General features: G+C 54.5%; 2 protein-coding genes across 7 annotated transcripts; one reads left to right on the top strand and one right to left on the bottom strand.

The window, feature by feature from the left end:
* Positions 1-39: 39 nt before the first annotated feature.
* On the top strand, positions 40-8,232 carry TULP2 (TUB like protein 2). Of its 4 annotated transcripts, none has more exons than XM_043600334.1 (13): positions 40-596; positions 880-912; positions 1,301-1,352; positions 1,759-1,885; positions 2,501-2,638; positions 2,889-3,005; positions 3,970-4,094; positions 4,780-5,088; positions 5,984-6,096; positions 6,823-6,937; positions 7,022-7,120; positions 7,604-7,775; positions 8,073-8,232. In XM_043600334.1, the coding sequence occupies exons 2-13, from the start codon at positions 881-883 to the stop codon at positions 8,204-8,206; spliced, it is 1,533 nt and encodes a 510-aa protein (XP_043456269.1). In that variant the 5' UTR covers positions 40-596; position 880; the 3' UTR covers positions 8,207-8,232. The 4 variants fall into 4 exon arrangements, with proteins under 4 accessions (XP_043456269.1, XP_043456271.1, XP_043456272.1 ...); XM_043600336.1 differs by having other exon boundaries at positions 4,042-4,094; XM_043600337.1 differs by lacking the exon at positions 2,889-3,005 and having other exon boundaries at positions 257-596; positions 4,042-4,094.
* Positions 8,233-10,400: 2,168 nt separating this feature from the next.
* Positions 10,401-13,605, bottom strand: PPP1R15A (protein phosphatase 1 regulatory subunit 15A). Of its 3 annotated transcripts, none has more exons than XM_043600354.1 (4): positions 13,373-13,605; positions 11,711-12,627; positions 11,262-11,572; positions 10,401-10,829 (listed from the first exon to the last, which is right to left on the bottom strand). In XM_043600354.1, the coding sequence occupies exons 2-4, from the start codon at positions 12,621-12,623 to the stop codon at positions 10,482-10,484; spliced, it is 1,572 nt and encodes a 523-aa protein (XP_043456289.1). In that variant the 5' UTR covers positions 12,624-12,627; positions 13,373-13,605; the 3' UTR covers positions 10,401-10,481. The 3 variants fall into 3 exon arrangements, with proteins under 3 accessions (XP_043456289.1, XP_043456290.1, XP_043456288.1); XM_043600355.1 differs by having other exon boundaries at positions 11,711-12,632; XM_043600353.1 differs by having other exon boundaries at positions 11,262-12,627; positions 13,373-13,604.
* Between the last annotated feature and the right edge of the window lie 1,708 nt (positions 13,606-15,313).

Below are 15,313 nucleotides of genomic sequence, written 5' to 3' on the forward strand. Positions count from 1 at the left end.
ATTCCCTGCAGGCAGGGGGAAGATGAGGCCACTTCCGCGGGCCTCTCGGCCCCTTCGCCTCATGGCTGTTGTAGTTTTCCCATTTATTTTTCCCCCAGGAAGTGGCTGCGAGTTACAGATAGGTCGGTAGCTGTTGGCACAGGTCATATTCTAAGTTTTAGCACATAAGCCGAGAGAGAGAGAGAGAGAGAGAGAGAGAGAGAGAGAGAGAGAGAGAGAGAGAGAGAGAGAGGGAGGGACCCTGCAATGCTGTCTAGGGTCCCTTTAAGGAGCACCTGCATGCCCTTCCAATTCAGAACCCCTGGAGCAGGGTTGCCCGGCTGCAGCTGGAGGCCAGGGTTCATTGCTTTGTTGGAAGTGGAGTGTGGTGGGCCAGGAGGGAGGGGATTAGGGCAGGTCCCAGTGGGAATCCCCGTCCCTCCCTCTGAGCCCTCTTTCTTTGCCTGCTTACTTCCCAGAGACCCAGAGAGTAGGTCCCCAGCTAAAAAGAGGGTCAGGTATGTTTAGAAATTGGCCGGAGAGGCAAGGTATGGAGGCGTGAATGTGAAAAGCTTCTCTGCAGGCAGGAGGGGAGGAATTTCCAGGATTCCAGGCAGGTGGGTGCCGGAGGAGGCCTGGGGTCACTGAGGGTCGAGTGTTGGGGGTCCAGGGTCCTAAGTTCCCATGCCTGGGTATAGAAGAGTTAGCTATTTGGGGGAGAGAAAACCAGATTCCTGTGCCCCTGAAAGTAACGAAAGCTGGAAACAGGCTGCTGGGTCCCTGGAATTCCGGCTGTCTGGGTCCAGGAGAAAATTTAAAGCATAAGATCACGTGTTGGAGGGCAGAACATCCACTGGGATGTTGGATCTGTGTCCTGACGCCTCACTCTTGCTTCTCCAGGATGTCTCAGGAGAATGACACATGGACGAAAGAGTGAGTGGGGAGAACAGGATGGGGAGAGCAGGGATGGAAATGGGGGCTCAGGAGGAACTCAGAGTTTGATAATGCCCACACCCATTTAACTCTGGCTTCTTAACCTTGTTGGTGGGTCCGGCACCATCAGCCTAGCAGTAAGGGGCAGGGGGCCTGGACTCCCGAGTCCTGACAAGGAAGGGCTCGGGGTCTCTGACTCCTGGATTCCAGACAGGCCAGTGCTGGGAAAAAAGAGTTTCAGAACTCTTCTGTGACCTCACAGAGTGCTCAGCACCCTAAGTTGGGCCTGGAGAGGGAAGGGCAGTTGGGCAGTTGGGGGGCGGGGAGGGGAAAAGTGGGGGGAGGTGTTGCCCTGCTTGTTGTCACCATGAGCCTGCACCTCTCTCAGGTTGCTGGGGGATGAGCTGACCGCCATGAGGCTGCAGAAGCTGGAACAGCAGGTACTATGCGCGGGAGTCCTGCCAGCCCCTCTTCCGTCTTCCATAGCTTCCAGGAACACCACCCCCAGGACTTGCTCTGGGACTCCTGGCCCTCTTTGTCTCCCTCCAAGCCTCAAGTCTGCAAGCGGGAAATGAGAAAATAGGAAGTTGGGCTTCTAAAGAAGCAAACCTTGGTGATGAGAGTCCAAAAGTTCTAAAGAACTAAGGTTCTGGAGGGCAGGACTGCTAGGGTCCTGGGGGAAGAGGGGATTGGGTGCGAGGACTGCTGGATCTGAGGAAGGAGGGACTGAGAGCCTGGACTCTCCCTCCCATGCATGCCTCCCCTTGCCCCGGGCCCTCTTTCACCCCCGTCTTCCGGTATGGTTCCTGGTCGCCACCCCCCCACCCCCTTTTCCCACTCCTGCAGCGGCGGCTTTTTGAGAAGAAGCAGCGGCGGAAGCGCCAAGAGCCCCTCATGGTTCAGGCCAATCCCGACGCTTCCCTGCGACCCCGGCTACCATGGAGGCGGAAGGAGCGCCTCGCAGGGGACCGCGGTGAGTAAAAGTTCCCAGTGTCGGGCAGGAGCCTAGGGCCTAGAGGGAGGGGTCTGCGGGAATTTGGGACGGGGCCTAAAGGGCTCAGGGTGGAGGGGCGGAAAGGAGTCCAGAAGAGCCCAGTGGAGGCCCCTTGGGGGCCCAGGAGCAGGACCCGCGTGAGCTCTGCGGAGGGATAGCCAGAGCGCGGGGCAGGGCCGGGTACAACTGGAGGGTGGGGCCGGAGAGAATCCTTTGATTGGGCTTCTTGGAGCTCTGGGGCGGGGCTTGAGGGAGCTGCGGGGGCGGGCCCTGGAAAAGCCCTAGGGACTTGATACGGGAGCGCCTGAAGGCTGGAATTAACAAAGCCTGGGGGGCGGGGCCTGGATAATTTAGACAGGTCCTGGAGAGACTGAGAGCCCCCTGTGGGATTGTGTGCCCGCGCCGAGTCCGCAACAATTTAGCCGTAGAGCTGTGCTTGCTTGAGCCTTAGGACGGAGTTAGCATTCTGAATGGGTCTCAGGGGTTTGGGTGGTCAATCAGAGACAGTGCCTGGGAGTCTGTGAGGAAGCAGCCCTGAGCAGAGGACGGAAGTTTGTACATCGTGTTAATGGGATCCGCTGCACCTTCTCCCAGGCCTTGGGAACCCTTTCCTCCAGGAGAACACCCCAGAGGCACATCTGTGTTCTGGCCTCCACAGTGCCCTGGGCTTCACGATCTGCGGTGGAGATGGCAGCGGCGAGTGTGACCCACTGGTTTCGCCGACAAAAGCAGGTAATCTCGAGTCCTTGGACCTGCCTATATCCTAGAACTACACTCCCTCGGAATTCAGGACTCTGGAACCTTTCTCTCCAAAGGAGCCAGGAGTCCAGCCCACTCTGGGCTCTGTCATTCCTCACAGCAAGGAGTCTAGGTCCTGAAACTCCTTCTTCTCCAACACTCAGGAATCTGAATCTACAGGCCCCCTCCCCTGCCCAGCCCAGCCATCCTTGTCTCTAGTCCTTCTCCTTCTCCTGGCTTCCAGACAGTTCCGATCTGGAGTTGGAGGAAGTGTCCATGGAGGATATTCCTGTTTCTCCACCTCCTTACAAAGAGCCTCCCGGGATTCGACGCAGGGGTTGGCCAGCCCTCCAACGACCTGGTAATTTCAGGGACACTGGGTGAAATCCTCTTCCCTTTTTTGTAACAGCATTATTGAAATACATTTCACATACCATACAATTCATGCATTTAAAGTTTACCATTCCATGGTTTTTAGTATATTTACAGAGATGAGCAGCCATCACCACATTCAATTGTAGAACATTATCATTGTCCCAAAAGAAACCCTGTACCTTTTAGCAGTGACACCCCCCCTCCCCTACACACACACCTCATTTCTCCAGCCCTAGGCAAACACTAATCTGCTATCTCTTTAGCTCTTCCTATTCTGGACATTTCATTTAAATAGAATAATATAGTATATGAACTGTGGCTTCTTTTACTTAGCATGTTTTTAATGTTCACTTTTGTTGTAGCATTATCAGTACGTCATTACTTTTTATTTCTTGATGATATCGTATGACAATTCCTTTTATTCTTATAGACCAATGATTCAATATGACCAATTGATTCGTATGACCAGTGATTCAACAACAGGGCTCCTTTTGAAAAAAAAATTTAATGTTTGTTTACTTATTTTGAGAGAGACAGAGAGAGCAGGGAAGGGGCAGAGAAAGAGGGAGGCACAGAATCTGAAGCAGTCTCCAGGCTCTGAGCTGTCAGCAGAGTCCAACGCAGGGCTCCAACCCATGAACCTCGAGATCATGACCTGAGCCGAAGTCGGAGGCTTCACTGACTGAGCCACCCAGGCGCCCCAATAACTGAACTTTTAATTATCGTCCCAAACTTCATCCCTCCGCTCCATTTTAGCTCCTAGTCTCTCTGATGTGGTCTTTGGGAGAAGGGAAATGGAGGACTTTAACCCCTCTCTATTCTTAGATCCAGGGATCTAGAGACTTCTCAGCCAGTGTAGGTACCCATGTACATGGGGGAGAAGGAAGATCTGGCAAGTGTGAGGAGTCATACAAAGAGGCCAGGAACCCAGGATATCTGGCCTTTTCCAGGTGACCTTGTCCCAAGTTCCTGGGACCCGGGTGTCCTGAGCCAGCCTTCTTCTGGCTTCTTCCACCCCTTAGGGGCCAGTGCACAGGAAGAGAGCAAATTCCAGGATGCTGGAGACGAATATGAGGTACCCAGTCCAGGACCAAACCCTGCAATGAATGGTGATGGGGGACATGGAGACTTGTTAGCAGGAGGGCTAACCTGGAACTCTAGAGTGGGTGGGTGTAAAACTCTGCAGCCCAATCAGAGGCCCTTTTTACTGGTGGGCGGAACCTGTTATGATTGGTCTAGTAGTTTCTCTCTGTGTGTACCATTTATGAAATCAATCTAGAGGATTTAAATTTATGTAAGCACATACATTAAAATCCAGCCCACCAAAAAGTAGCGAGCTTTGGAGAGAAAGGGTGAAACAGTGATAGGGAAGAACTAGTTGGCACTCACTCTGGTACTGATGAAAGTAAGTTAAATAGTTTCAAGTGGGTCGCTCTGGGCCATATTATGTTATCTAGACCGAATCAACACTGGTTTTAGTTGAAGGGACGGTGCTTTCAAAGGGATTCTCCAAGCGGTAGGTCGAGTGGGCGTGGCTTCAGCGGGATGTTATTAGTGGTAACCAATGAGGACTTGGCTGAGTGGGCCCCTTGGAGGTACTGGCCAATCAGCAGGTGACCGGGATGTTTGGCCAATAGGCAGAAGACATGGTTGAGGGAGGGCGTAACCCTGAGCTGGCGTGGCCAATCAGTAGTTGACAAGCCTGGGGTGGGGGCGGGTCTCAGCTCTGTCCCCTAACTTGAATTTGGCGCGTGGGCTAGGGCAAGCACCCGGAAGAGAAGAAAGAGGAGTCGGAGTCTACAGTGAATTCCTCAGGAGCGGCCGAAGAGGAGGTGTCGGAGGACCCGGAAGGCGAGAAAGACGCAGGCAGCAGTGATGTAGGAAGTTCGTCCTGCTCGCCTCCCCGCGCCCCAGGCCCTCAACTGGGAGAAGACATGGAAGCGTATGTCCTGCGGCCAGCGCTGCGCGGCCGCATAGTGCAGTGCCGCATCAGCCGCGACAAGCGCGGCGTAGACAAGGGCATGTTCCCTTTCTACCATCTCTACCTGGAGGCGGCCGACGGGCGGAAGGTGCGGTCTGACAGCCTCTGGAACGAGCTCCACCTCCCAGGGACAAGCCCCGCCCCTTTCTGAGCCTTGTCGAGACTTAAACGATTCCAGGCCTTGCTCGTCTTTGAGCTAGGACTTGTGAACTCCAACGCCAAGCCCCGCCCTTCACAGAACTTTCTGTGAAAGGCTCCTTTCTCAGTGGCCTTAACCAAGCTCATTACTAGGCTTCGTCCCCTCTTGAGATAAGCCTGCCTTTCTCAAAGTCTCAGCCTTGGTCTCAAAGTCTCTTTGAGTCTCAAAGTCTCAGCCTCCAAAACTCCACCCCTTACATACCCTCTCAAGGTATTGGCCCCATTGTGTTTGGCCCCTCAAAGAGCCTTCTTATCTATCAGGCCCCACCCATGCCTGGGATAAACCCGGCCCCTCAGGAACCAAGCCCCTCCCCCAGAGCCAGGCCATGTCCCTCTCAAGCTGGCCAGGTCCCCCTCAGTGTGGTGGTCTCTCTTCAAAGTACTCTCCCCAAAAGAGGCTATTTCCCTTCTCGGTAGTGCCAGACTTGCTCTTCCCCGGTGAAATGCCTACCAAAGTCCTGCAGTGTTCCCCTTGAGGCTCTTGCCTATTCTCCAAAGCGGCCCAGCCTTGCCACAGTTGGGCTGCCCTCTGCCTGGGCTCAGCCCTGACCCAAGTCCCAGTTGCGGAACGGATGAGGGGGAGATATTAAGATGTGAAGCGCCGCTTCCGGACCTAGCAGATGACTTCGTTCAGAGAGAACCACATCTCCCAGCAAGGCTTGAGATGTTTATTGCTCCATTACCCTCTCCTCTGTCATGGGGACGTGGTGTTTCCTTGTCTTAGACCCCTGACCCTAGCCGGATACCAGAAATCAATTCTGATGGGCTGTTTTTCCTACCCACAGCACTTCCTCCTGGCTGGACGCAAGAGGAAAAGGAGCAAAACCTCTAATTACCTCATTTCCCTGGACCCCACAGACCTGTCTCGGGATGGGGACAACTTTGTGGGCAAAGTCAGGTGGGCAGAGCCCTGATATGTGTGAAAAACGGGGGCGGGGGAGGGGCGGCGGCAGGGGAGAAGGGCAAATGAACTACATTTCCCAGAAGGCCAGAGAGCACAAGTTCCACCTGTTCAAGGACCTTTTGTCTTAGACTGATGGGTTCTGTTATTTCTTCACGTGGTAGCCCCAGGGTGGTTGGGAATAGGAGAACTAAGGGCTTTGGAGCAGAGGTTGACATTTAGGACAAGTTCTGGGGCCGCCTGGGTGGCTCAGTCTGTTAGGCCCTCGACTCTTGATTTCGGCTCAGGTCATGATCCCATGGTTGGTGAGATCTAGCGCTGAGTCAGGCTCTGTGCTGACAGTGTGAAGCCTGCTTGGGATTCTCTCTCTCAAAATAAATAAGTAAACTTAAAAAAAACAAAAACAAAAAACATTTGACTTCTGGAGAGGCCAGGTGGGGTAGGACTCCTAAGTTCCTGTGGGAGAGGGCTGTAATGTATGGATGTAATGTAATGCATGCATTCTTGAATCTTTGGGGGAAGAAGGTTCCTAGAAGGCCGAGGCAGGAGGCTAAAAGTCATGGCTTATCAAAGAAACAAAGGGGCTGGGGCTGTGGATACATGGAACACAAAACTTAAATCTCAAGCAGAGGGTTAACGGGAAGAGTTGATGACATGGGAAAGCAAAGTACAGCAAAACAGTAATTATTATTTTTACTCTGACCACCCCCCCTCCTGGAGCAGATCTAATGTCCTGGGCACCAAGTTCACCATCTTTGACAATGGAGTGAACCCCGAAAGGAAGAATTTTGTCCCGGAGACCACTCGGATCAGAGAGGAGCTGGGGGCTGTGTGCTATGTGAGTTTCCTGGAGACAAGAGAGAATGAAGCAGGGCGGTGGGGAGGAGAAAGAGCCAGGCCAACTGGAGCATAATTCCCACAGGAGACCAACGTCTTGGGATTCCGAGGGCCCCGGAAAATGACTGTGATCATTCCGGGAATCGATGACCAGAACCAGAGACTCCGCGTCCAGCCACAAAACGTGAGTTGGCTAAGGCTGAGACTGTCTGGGTCAGTGGGAGAGGAAGGTCTGGGTGACTGGCCATAGGTCCTAAGGGAGAAGGGGGCCCATGGCTTGCAGAAGGTCATATGTGAAGCCAGAAGGACTTTGTTAGACTTCTATGTTTCCCAGAGAAGAGAGACTAGAGACTCAAAAATCTGCATCTGGGGGCGCCTGGGTGGCGCAGTCGGTTAAGCGTCCGACTTCAGCCAGGTCACGATCTCGCGGTCCGGGAGTTCGAGCCCCGCGTGGGGCTCTGGGCTGATGGCTCGGAGCCTGGAGCCTGTTTCCGATTCTGTGTCTCCCTCTCTCTCTGCCCCTCCCCCGTTCATGCTCTGTCTCTCTCTGTCCCTCCAAAAATAAATAAACGTTGAAAAAAAAAAATTAAAAAAAAAAAAAATCTGCATCCAGAGGAAAAAGGCCCATTGGTGGTAGGTTAAACACCCCCCCTACTTTATCTTCTAGGAGCAGGAGTCACTACTGTGTCGCCTCCAACGGGGAGCTAGCCAGGGACTGGTCCTGCTACAAAACAAAGCCCCTTGGTGGAGCTACAAGAGCGGTGCCTACGTACTCAATTTTCACGGTCGAGTCACTCGGGCCTCGGTCAAGAACTTCCAGATCGTGCATCCGGATGACCGTGAGCGGGGGGGGGGGGGGGGGGGGGGGGGGGGGGTGGGGGGGGTGGTAAGGGGAGGTTGGAGGGTGGCCTGAGCCGACAAGAACTACGTCTCCCATCAGCATTTGAGCGTTTGTCTAGGCTGGGCCGAGTCCATGCTGTTGCAAAGCCTTTTGGGAAATGTAGTTTTTTAAACGGCCCTCGGTTTCTGGGCTTAGCGGCCGCGCCGCCCGGCCTTTGTGTAGTTCTGGAAGCTCAGAGGACCGCGGAAGGGGATTGAGGGGTGGGGCTGGGCTTCGATCCTGACTTCCTCCTCAGCCGATGCCCTCGTGCTCCAGTTCGGCCGCGTGGCCCCAGACACGTTCACCATGGACTTCTGCTTCCCGCTTTGCCCCCTCCAAGCCTTTGCCATCTGCTTGTCCAGTTTCGATGGAAAGCTGGCGTGTGAGTAGTCCAATGAAATACCATACCCTCGTCAGCTTCTGTTGCCTGCTCATTGGGAGAAAGGGCCCCAGTGCGCCTTCTTTTGTACCACCTTACTATTAACACCTCGTACGCTGCCTGGGTGCCCAGTCGTGTGATTCAGGGAGTGGGCTTTTCAGCAGCACCTGCTTTCCCGGGACTCAGAGTCGTGGGAGATGGGTCTTAAACAACGAAAAATCAAAACGCATCTTAAGAATCGCGAGGACCGATCCTGGAATCGCCAGAGGGGGTCGGGGGTGGAACATCAGGCCGTAGGCACAGCTTATACAAGTGGAAAGAGAGTTGATTGGCTTGGGAATATGCAAGCCTGGGGAAGCAATGGAGAGGGGGCAGGGCCCGACGCTGGACAAAGGACAGGATGTTTGGGCCATTCTTCTTTGAACTGCTGAACAGATCTGAGGTCAGAAAAGACTTCTGAGTTGGAGGCAAACTTGAATTCAAGACATGCATGGGTGAGAGAGTAATTACCATACTGGCTAACACCTGTATAACATTTGTTATTTGGGGGCGCCTGGGTGGCTCAGTCGGTTAAGCCTCCGACTTCGGCTCAGGTCATGATCTCATGGTTTGTGGGTTCAAGCCCCGCGTCGGGCTCTGTGCTGACAGCTCAGAGCCTTGGAGCCTGTATCAGATTCTGTGTGTCCCTCTCTCTCTCTGACCCTCCCCCGTTCGTGCTCTATCTCTCTCTGTCTCAAAAATAAATAAACGTTAAAAAATAAATAAAGCTCAAAAAAAAAATTTGTTATTTGGCAAGGATTATTTTTGCCAGTTTTTTTTTTCAATTTATTTTTTACTTTTTTAATGTTTATTTGAGAGAGAACACGTGTGAGCAGGGGAGGGGCAGAGAGAGGGAGAAAAAGGATCCAAAGCCGACCCTGCACCCAAAGGAAACAGCCCGATGCGGGGCTCGAACTCACAAAACGTGAGATCATGACGAGCCGAGGTCAGATGCTTAAGCAACTGAGCCACCCAGGCGCCCCAATTTTTATTTACTTATGTTTTAAGTTTATCTATTGTTTTGAGAGAGAGCACAAGCAGAGGAGGGGCAGAGTGGGAGGGAGAGAATCCCAAGCAGGCTCCATTGCCAGCACAGAGCCCAACATGGGACTCAGTCTTCTGAACCACGAGATCATGACCTGAGCTGAGTCATTGGCTTAACCAACTGAGTCAGCCAGGCACCCCTGGCAAGGATTGTTTTACGTATGAACATCTTGGGGTGTCTGGCTGGCTCAGTCATGAGAGGGTATGACTCTTGATCTCAAGGTTGAGTTCAAGGCACACATTGGGTGCAGGAATTACTTAAAATCACTCAGTAAGAACTCCTTTGGGGCCTTACAATCCTGTAACATATGTGCTGTTAGTCACAATCTCTGGAACAGGGCTTATAAATACGAAATTGGACAGCTGGGAGCCTCAAGCAGTTCACCATTTAAATGGCCAATAGGAGGATGGGTATATTCCGGGGAGGCATGGAGGACTAGAAATGAACCCCCCCCCCCATTTTTTTGAACGTTTATTTATTTTTGAGAGAGAGAGAGCGTGAGCGGGAGAGAGGCAGAGAGAGAGGGAGACAGAATCCAAAACAGGCTCCTGGCTCCGAGCCATCAGTACAGAGCCTGACACGGGGCTTGAACTCACAAACCGTGAGATCGTGACCTGAGCCAGAGTCAGATGCTTTACCCACTGAGCCACCCAGGTGCCCCTGAACCCTTGTTTTTTTGTTTTTTTTTTTGAGATTACTGAGTCCAGCTCCTAGCCCCCCTTGGGGAGATAACTGTCCCAAGTTTATTTGAGAGAGAGAGAGAGAGAATGGGTGGGGTAAAGGCAGAGAGAGGGGACAGAAGATCCGAAGCAGGCTCCATGCCAACACCAGAGAGCCCGATGCAGGGCTTGAACTCACCAACAGGGAGATCATGACCTGAGCTGAAATCAGACTTACCTGGCTGAGCCACCCAGGCGCCCCTGTCCCAAGTTTAATAAAATTTAGGCAGAGGCCAAAGAAAAATTAACAAGACCCACCAGCCCTTAGTTCAAAAGCCTCAGGACAAGAAGCAAATTTGAGTGATGATGGGAAATACAGTTTATTCTCTATTGAGTACTCCCCTTTATCCCGAGGGTAGTGGAGTTTGTCAGTTCAGATACACACAGTGGCAGGGACATTGCTTGCTACAAATCACAAAGTTTTATTTCTTATATAAAACAATATACAAAAAATAAATAATATAAACATGAAACTACATGATCCTAGCCACGCCTCCCACTGAGGTCCAAGCCGGGAGACAGGGACAGAGGGGCGAAGGGAGATGCCGTAACAGGGCTCAAGGCTGTGGCCTGGACGGAGGACAATGGTAAGATCTGGGTAGGAGCAGGTGTGGCGGCCAGAGGAGGCGTAGGGTTCCCAAAGCGTGCCCAGGCCCTGGCCCGGGCAGCAGGAGTGAGACAGGGGCCCAGCTGCTCCTGGGCCTGAGCAATGCGACGGGCGAAGCGACTTCGATCTCGGGCCAGCTGCTCCCAGGGTCCCCGGCGGGCGGCCCGGGCTGGTCCTGCCCAGACAGCCAGGAGATGGACAGAGACCTTCTCAGAGAAGCGCACCTGAAGGTGGACCAGCACAGACACAAGACGCACATGTCCACAGGGAGAGGGGCGGGGGGAGGGGCCGGGATAAGAGAGAGAGAACCAAACAAAAATTAGTTACACAAGAATGCTTGTGATCTGGTTAGTCACCTGCTAGCCATTCACCCACCAGATCCGGCCCCCTGCAGATGGAGGCGGTTGGTTCCCTGATGCTGACAATGAACCACAGCTGCCCCCTCTCCTCACAGGGGCCCAGCCTCTTGCAAAGGTTTGCGTTACCGTGAACACAGCCCTCCCAGCGGAGTTCACATGCAACCCTCTGCAACACACAGGGGACCCAGAAGTTGGGGCGTTCAGCCCCTCCCCCGCCCCAGCCCAGGAGCTCCAGGAAGGAAGATAAGAGTTCCAGCTCCTCCCTAAGACTGGAGAACTTGAGCCCTCAGCACCCACCTTTCTGGCCTTTACGGGAGGCTCAGGGTCAGGATGCCGGGTGGGGGTTTCCGTGGACTTAAGTCGCCTCTGCAGTCGGACGGGTAGCCGAGGGGGGGCCCAGGGAGGTGGTGGCCTTTCTCCAGGTAAATAGATGGCCACTCGGAAGGGGCGGGGCTCAGCTTCTCCCTGCTGCTTAGCAACTTCCCTTCCTTCTGTGTCCTCTCCCCCGAGGAGGGCGCTCTGAGCCTGAAGGGAGGGACTCAGCGCCGAGTCAGTGGCTTCTGAGTCTTCATCGTCCTCATTCTCATCTTCCTCTTCTGTGTCCTCTCCTGGCCGATAAACCCAGGCCCTTAAGAAGGTACCTGTTGGGGGGACAGAAGAAGAAGCCTCAGCTTCTCCCTCCTCCTCAGCTGCTCCCGAGTCACTGAATTCATCCTCCTCCTCCTCCTCGTCCTCCGTGTCCTCTCCTGGCCGATACACCCAACCCCTGATGAAAGGATTTGTGGATGGGATGGAAGAGGGACCCTCAGTTTCTCCCTCCTCCTCGGCTGCTTCCGAGTCACTGGATTCATCTTCCTCCTCCTCAGACTCCTCTCCTGAACCACGCTCCCAGGCCCTAGCGTGAAAGCCTGAAGATGAGGGGAAAATGGAGCTCTTCGTGGCTTCTTTATTTTCTGTTCTTCTTCCCTCTGTCGCTTGACCCTCTTCCTCCCCGGCACGATACCCCCGAGCTTTAGGCGTGGATCCTGGAGACAAAGGAAAAGCAGGTGCTCTGGCAGCTTCTTTCTTTATAGCTCCTCCTTCCTCTCCCTCCTCCCCTGGACAACACTCCCAGGGTGATGGAGGAAGAGAGAAAAACGTGACCATTTCAGTTCCAGCAGCTCCTCCTTCCTCAGACTTCTCCTCTCCGGGAGGGTCCTGCAGGGCTCTTACTGGAAGGGTAGGGGAGAGGGGAGCAGGCTGGCCACCTACAAAGTCACTTGCTTGCTCTTGAGGGACACCGGTTGTTTGATCCTCTTCATCATCGGCATCTGAAAGTCCCCAGGCTTCAAGGAGAGAACTACTGGCTTTCAGATCGTGGCAGGCCCCCCGGAATGCGTCTCCATCGTCCTCAACTGCTTCACCGTCTCCAGTCTCCCCTTGAAAGTGCCTGCCCTCCGGGGCACAGTGGATGCCCACAAAAGTCTGAGCTGCTCCCTCCAGACCAGCTTCTCCATGATCGGCTCTGGCTACTGGTTCCAACAGCCAGGGTTCTGGAGGTCCTGGGCCCCTCAGGTGGCTCCAGGCCCTGCTGAGAAGGCCCATCAGCGGGGACAGGAGGAAAAAGGGGTGGGTACCCCTCCAGGGGGCAGACTGATGGGGCGCTTGGCCTGGGGCCATCGGTCTGTGCTGGGACAAAAGGAAACAAAGCTCAGAAGCCATTTAGGGGAGAGCATCATGGGATGACTGTGAGTCACGGCCATGGAAATAGTGACACAAACAGCAACGTGAGAGTCCCTCCCCCACATTCCTTTCTGAGCCCTGCCACTCCCTTCTCCAGCGGAGGTAGACGGTTCCCACCTCCTCCCCACCTCCGTTCTCTCAATACCCAGGAGTCTGAGTCCCCACTTCTCTCATTTTTCTTAGGCCCAAGAGTCCAAGCCCCCCAGCCTCTTCTCTCAGACTAAGAAGGCTCAGTTTCCAGAACTGAGAATACAGGGTCTCTACTTGCTTCCCTTGGGGCCAAGGTCCTAGCCCCTGGTTCTCTTATCCATCCTGAGGACTGACATGTCGGGGCCTCAAGACCTTCCTCCCTCTGAGACTCAAACGTTCCGACCCCCTGCATGGTTCCATCACTGGGGATCCAGGAGTCTGGCTTCCAGAGCCCTCCTCCCGCCAGGCTCAAGGCTCCAGGCTCCCAATCCTTTCTCCTTCCTAAGTCCGAGCCCTGGAGTCCGTCCTGGCCGCACCCGTTCCCAGACGCAAGAGTTCAGGCTCCCAGGCCACCCTTCCTCGGAACTCACGAGTCCCGGCCTCGAACCCTCCCGTCTACGTACCTAGAAGTCCAAACTCCCTCCTCATTACTGACCCGGAGTCTGATTCCCAGCCCTCAACCCCTCAGGGCCCTGGCGTTCCGACCCCTCACTCACCGACTCCGGGCTGCGCGTCACCCTGGGGGCAGGAGGGCCGGCTCGGGCTGCCACAAGCGATCGCGGATCTGGATGGCTCGGGAAGCCAGCGCGTTCATCTCGCCCTCCGGTGTCGGGCTCTGGGACTCACGTTGTCACCGGCTACCGCAATCGCTGTCGCTGCAAAGGAGATCTGGCGTCCGGCAAGCACATGAGCGTAGTCCACAGCTAAGCTTCTGAGAACTGACGCAGCCCACAAGGCTTTTATAATCCGACGCGACCGGGCGTGCAGACGTCACGGGGAGGCGGGGTTTCGAAATCTAGACGTAAGGGGTGGGTAAAGGAAAGTTGGAATTCTCGCGGAGATTCCGGGTTCTGTGACGACACGGGGACGTTTCCCAGCGTGACCACGCCCCGAAACAGGCGAGCTGTCAATCAAACGCGGCGACGGTGTAAGCAGCGGGGCCGCTCTCCCAACTGCTGTCGGGGTGGCAAGACGCCTTCCCACCCCTTCCCAATTTAACCAGCAGGCCCCAGTCTAGAACGAGATGGAGATCTAAGGAAAAGAGACTCTGTGAGTCAGAGAAGAAAAGCAGCGGTTCCGTTTCACAAATGAGAAACTGAGGCTGGGGAACGAAGTCGCTTGCCCAAAACGGTCATGGCAGAGCCTAGACTTGATTGTGAATGAAAACAAGCATGTAAGCACCCTGAAGTCAGGCATTTGACTTTGCTCACTGCTTTTTTTCCTCAGTGCCTGGCACAGAGTAGGTACTCAACAAATATCTAGTGAATGGATTCTTTTTTTTTTTTTTTAGTTTTTTAAAAGTTTATTTACTTCGAGAGAGAGTGTGCACCTGGGAGCAGAGGGCGTGGCAGAGAGAGGAGAGAATTCCAATATCGAGGTGCCCCAAGCAGGGCTCGAACCCACGAACCATGAGATCACGGACCTGGGCTGAAATCAAGAGTCCGAGGCTTAGCCGACTGAGCCACCCAAGCGCCCCCGGTGAGTCGATTCTAACCCCCAAATTCAGACTCCTTCCTGGTCTCAAGCACAAGGCTCCACACCTGGATTTCACCCACTTAAAACTCATACAAAAGCTCATACACAGACTGAAATCCCGGCTGGGTACCATCAACTGAACCTCATGGGAATGGGGTCTCCTGCCACAAGTTCCAGGCCCAGGGACGCCATCCCAGTTCCTTGGCCCCTGCCCCCCTACCTGGTCCAGAATTTTGCTCCTCCAAATCTGCCCAGGAACCATGTCTCCCTCCCGAGGGGGGCATCCTCAGTCTAGAACACAGTTCTCACCTGGATCTGGGGTAGATGTTTGACCCTGGCCGCTTGACCCTGCCCTAGCCACTACCCAAGAATCCAGGGTCACTCCCTCCTCCCTGGAAAACCTGGACCCGTCCACTCAAAAACACACTTCCGGGATGCCCGGCTCCATGAACAACCCAGGAGTCCTGACTCCGGGCTCACACCTTTTCAGGTACCCAGAAGTCTGAGCCCCCTCTAGTTCCAGGATCCCAGCTCCCTTCAGGGTGCCAATGAATGACCCGGGCCCTGGAGTCCAGGCCACAGCTTCTCCTCTCCAAACTGTTAGGAATCCGGCCCAGCAGGGACCCAGGAGTCAGGGGCGGGGTGGGGGGGGGGCAGCCCCTCCCCTTAGCGGTGGGGGCAGCTGAGCCAGGGGTCAGGCTGGCGGGGGGGGGGGAGGGGGGGGAGAGGGGCGGGGTCAGCCGGGATTGGAAGGGGAGACAGCAGCGTGGGCGGCTGGCGGACCAGCAGAGAGGAAAGAGAAACGGAGAGGGAGGAAGAAAGCAGGGGGATCTGAGGGAGAGAAGGAAACAGCGGCGGTGGGGACGAGGAGAGAGAGAGAGAAAGAGAAAGAGGAAGAGCTTGAGTGTGAGGGAGAGAGAGGGGGAGAGAACGAGATGGAGATCTAAGGAAAAGAGACTCTG

The sequence above is a fragment of the Prionailurus bengalensis genome, chromosome E2 (genome assembly GCF_016509475.1).
Source record: "Prionailurus bengalensis isolate Pbe53 chromosome E2, Fcat_Pben_1.1_paternal_pri, whole genome shotgun sequence".
Taxonomy (NCBI): Eukaryota; Metazoa; Chordata; class Mammalia; order Carnivora; family Felidae; genus Prionailurus; species Prionailurus bengalensis.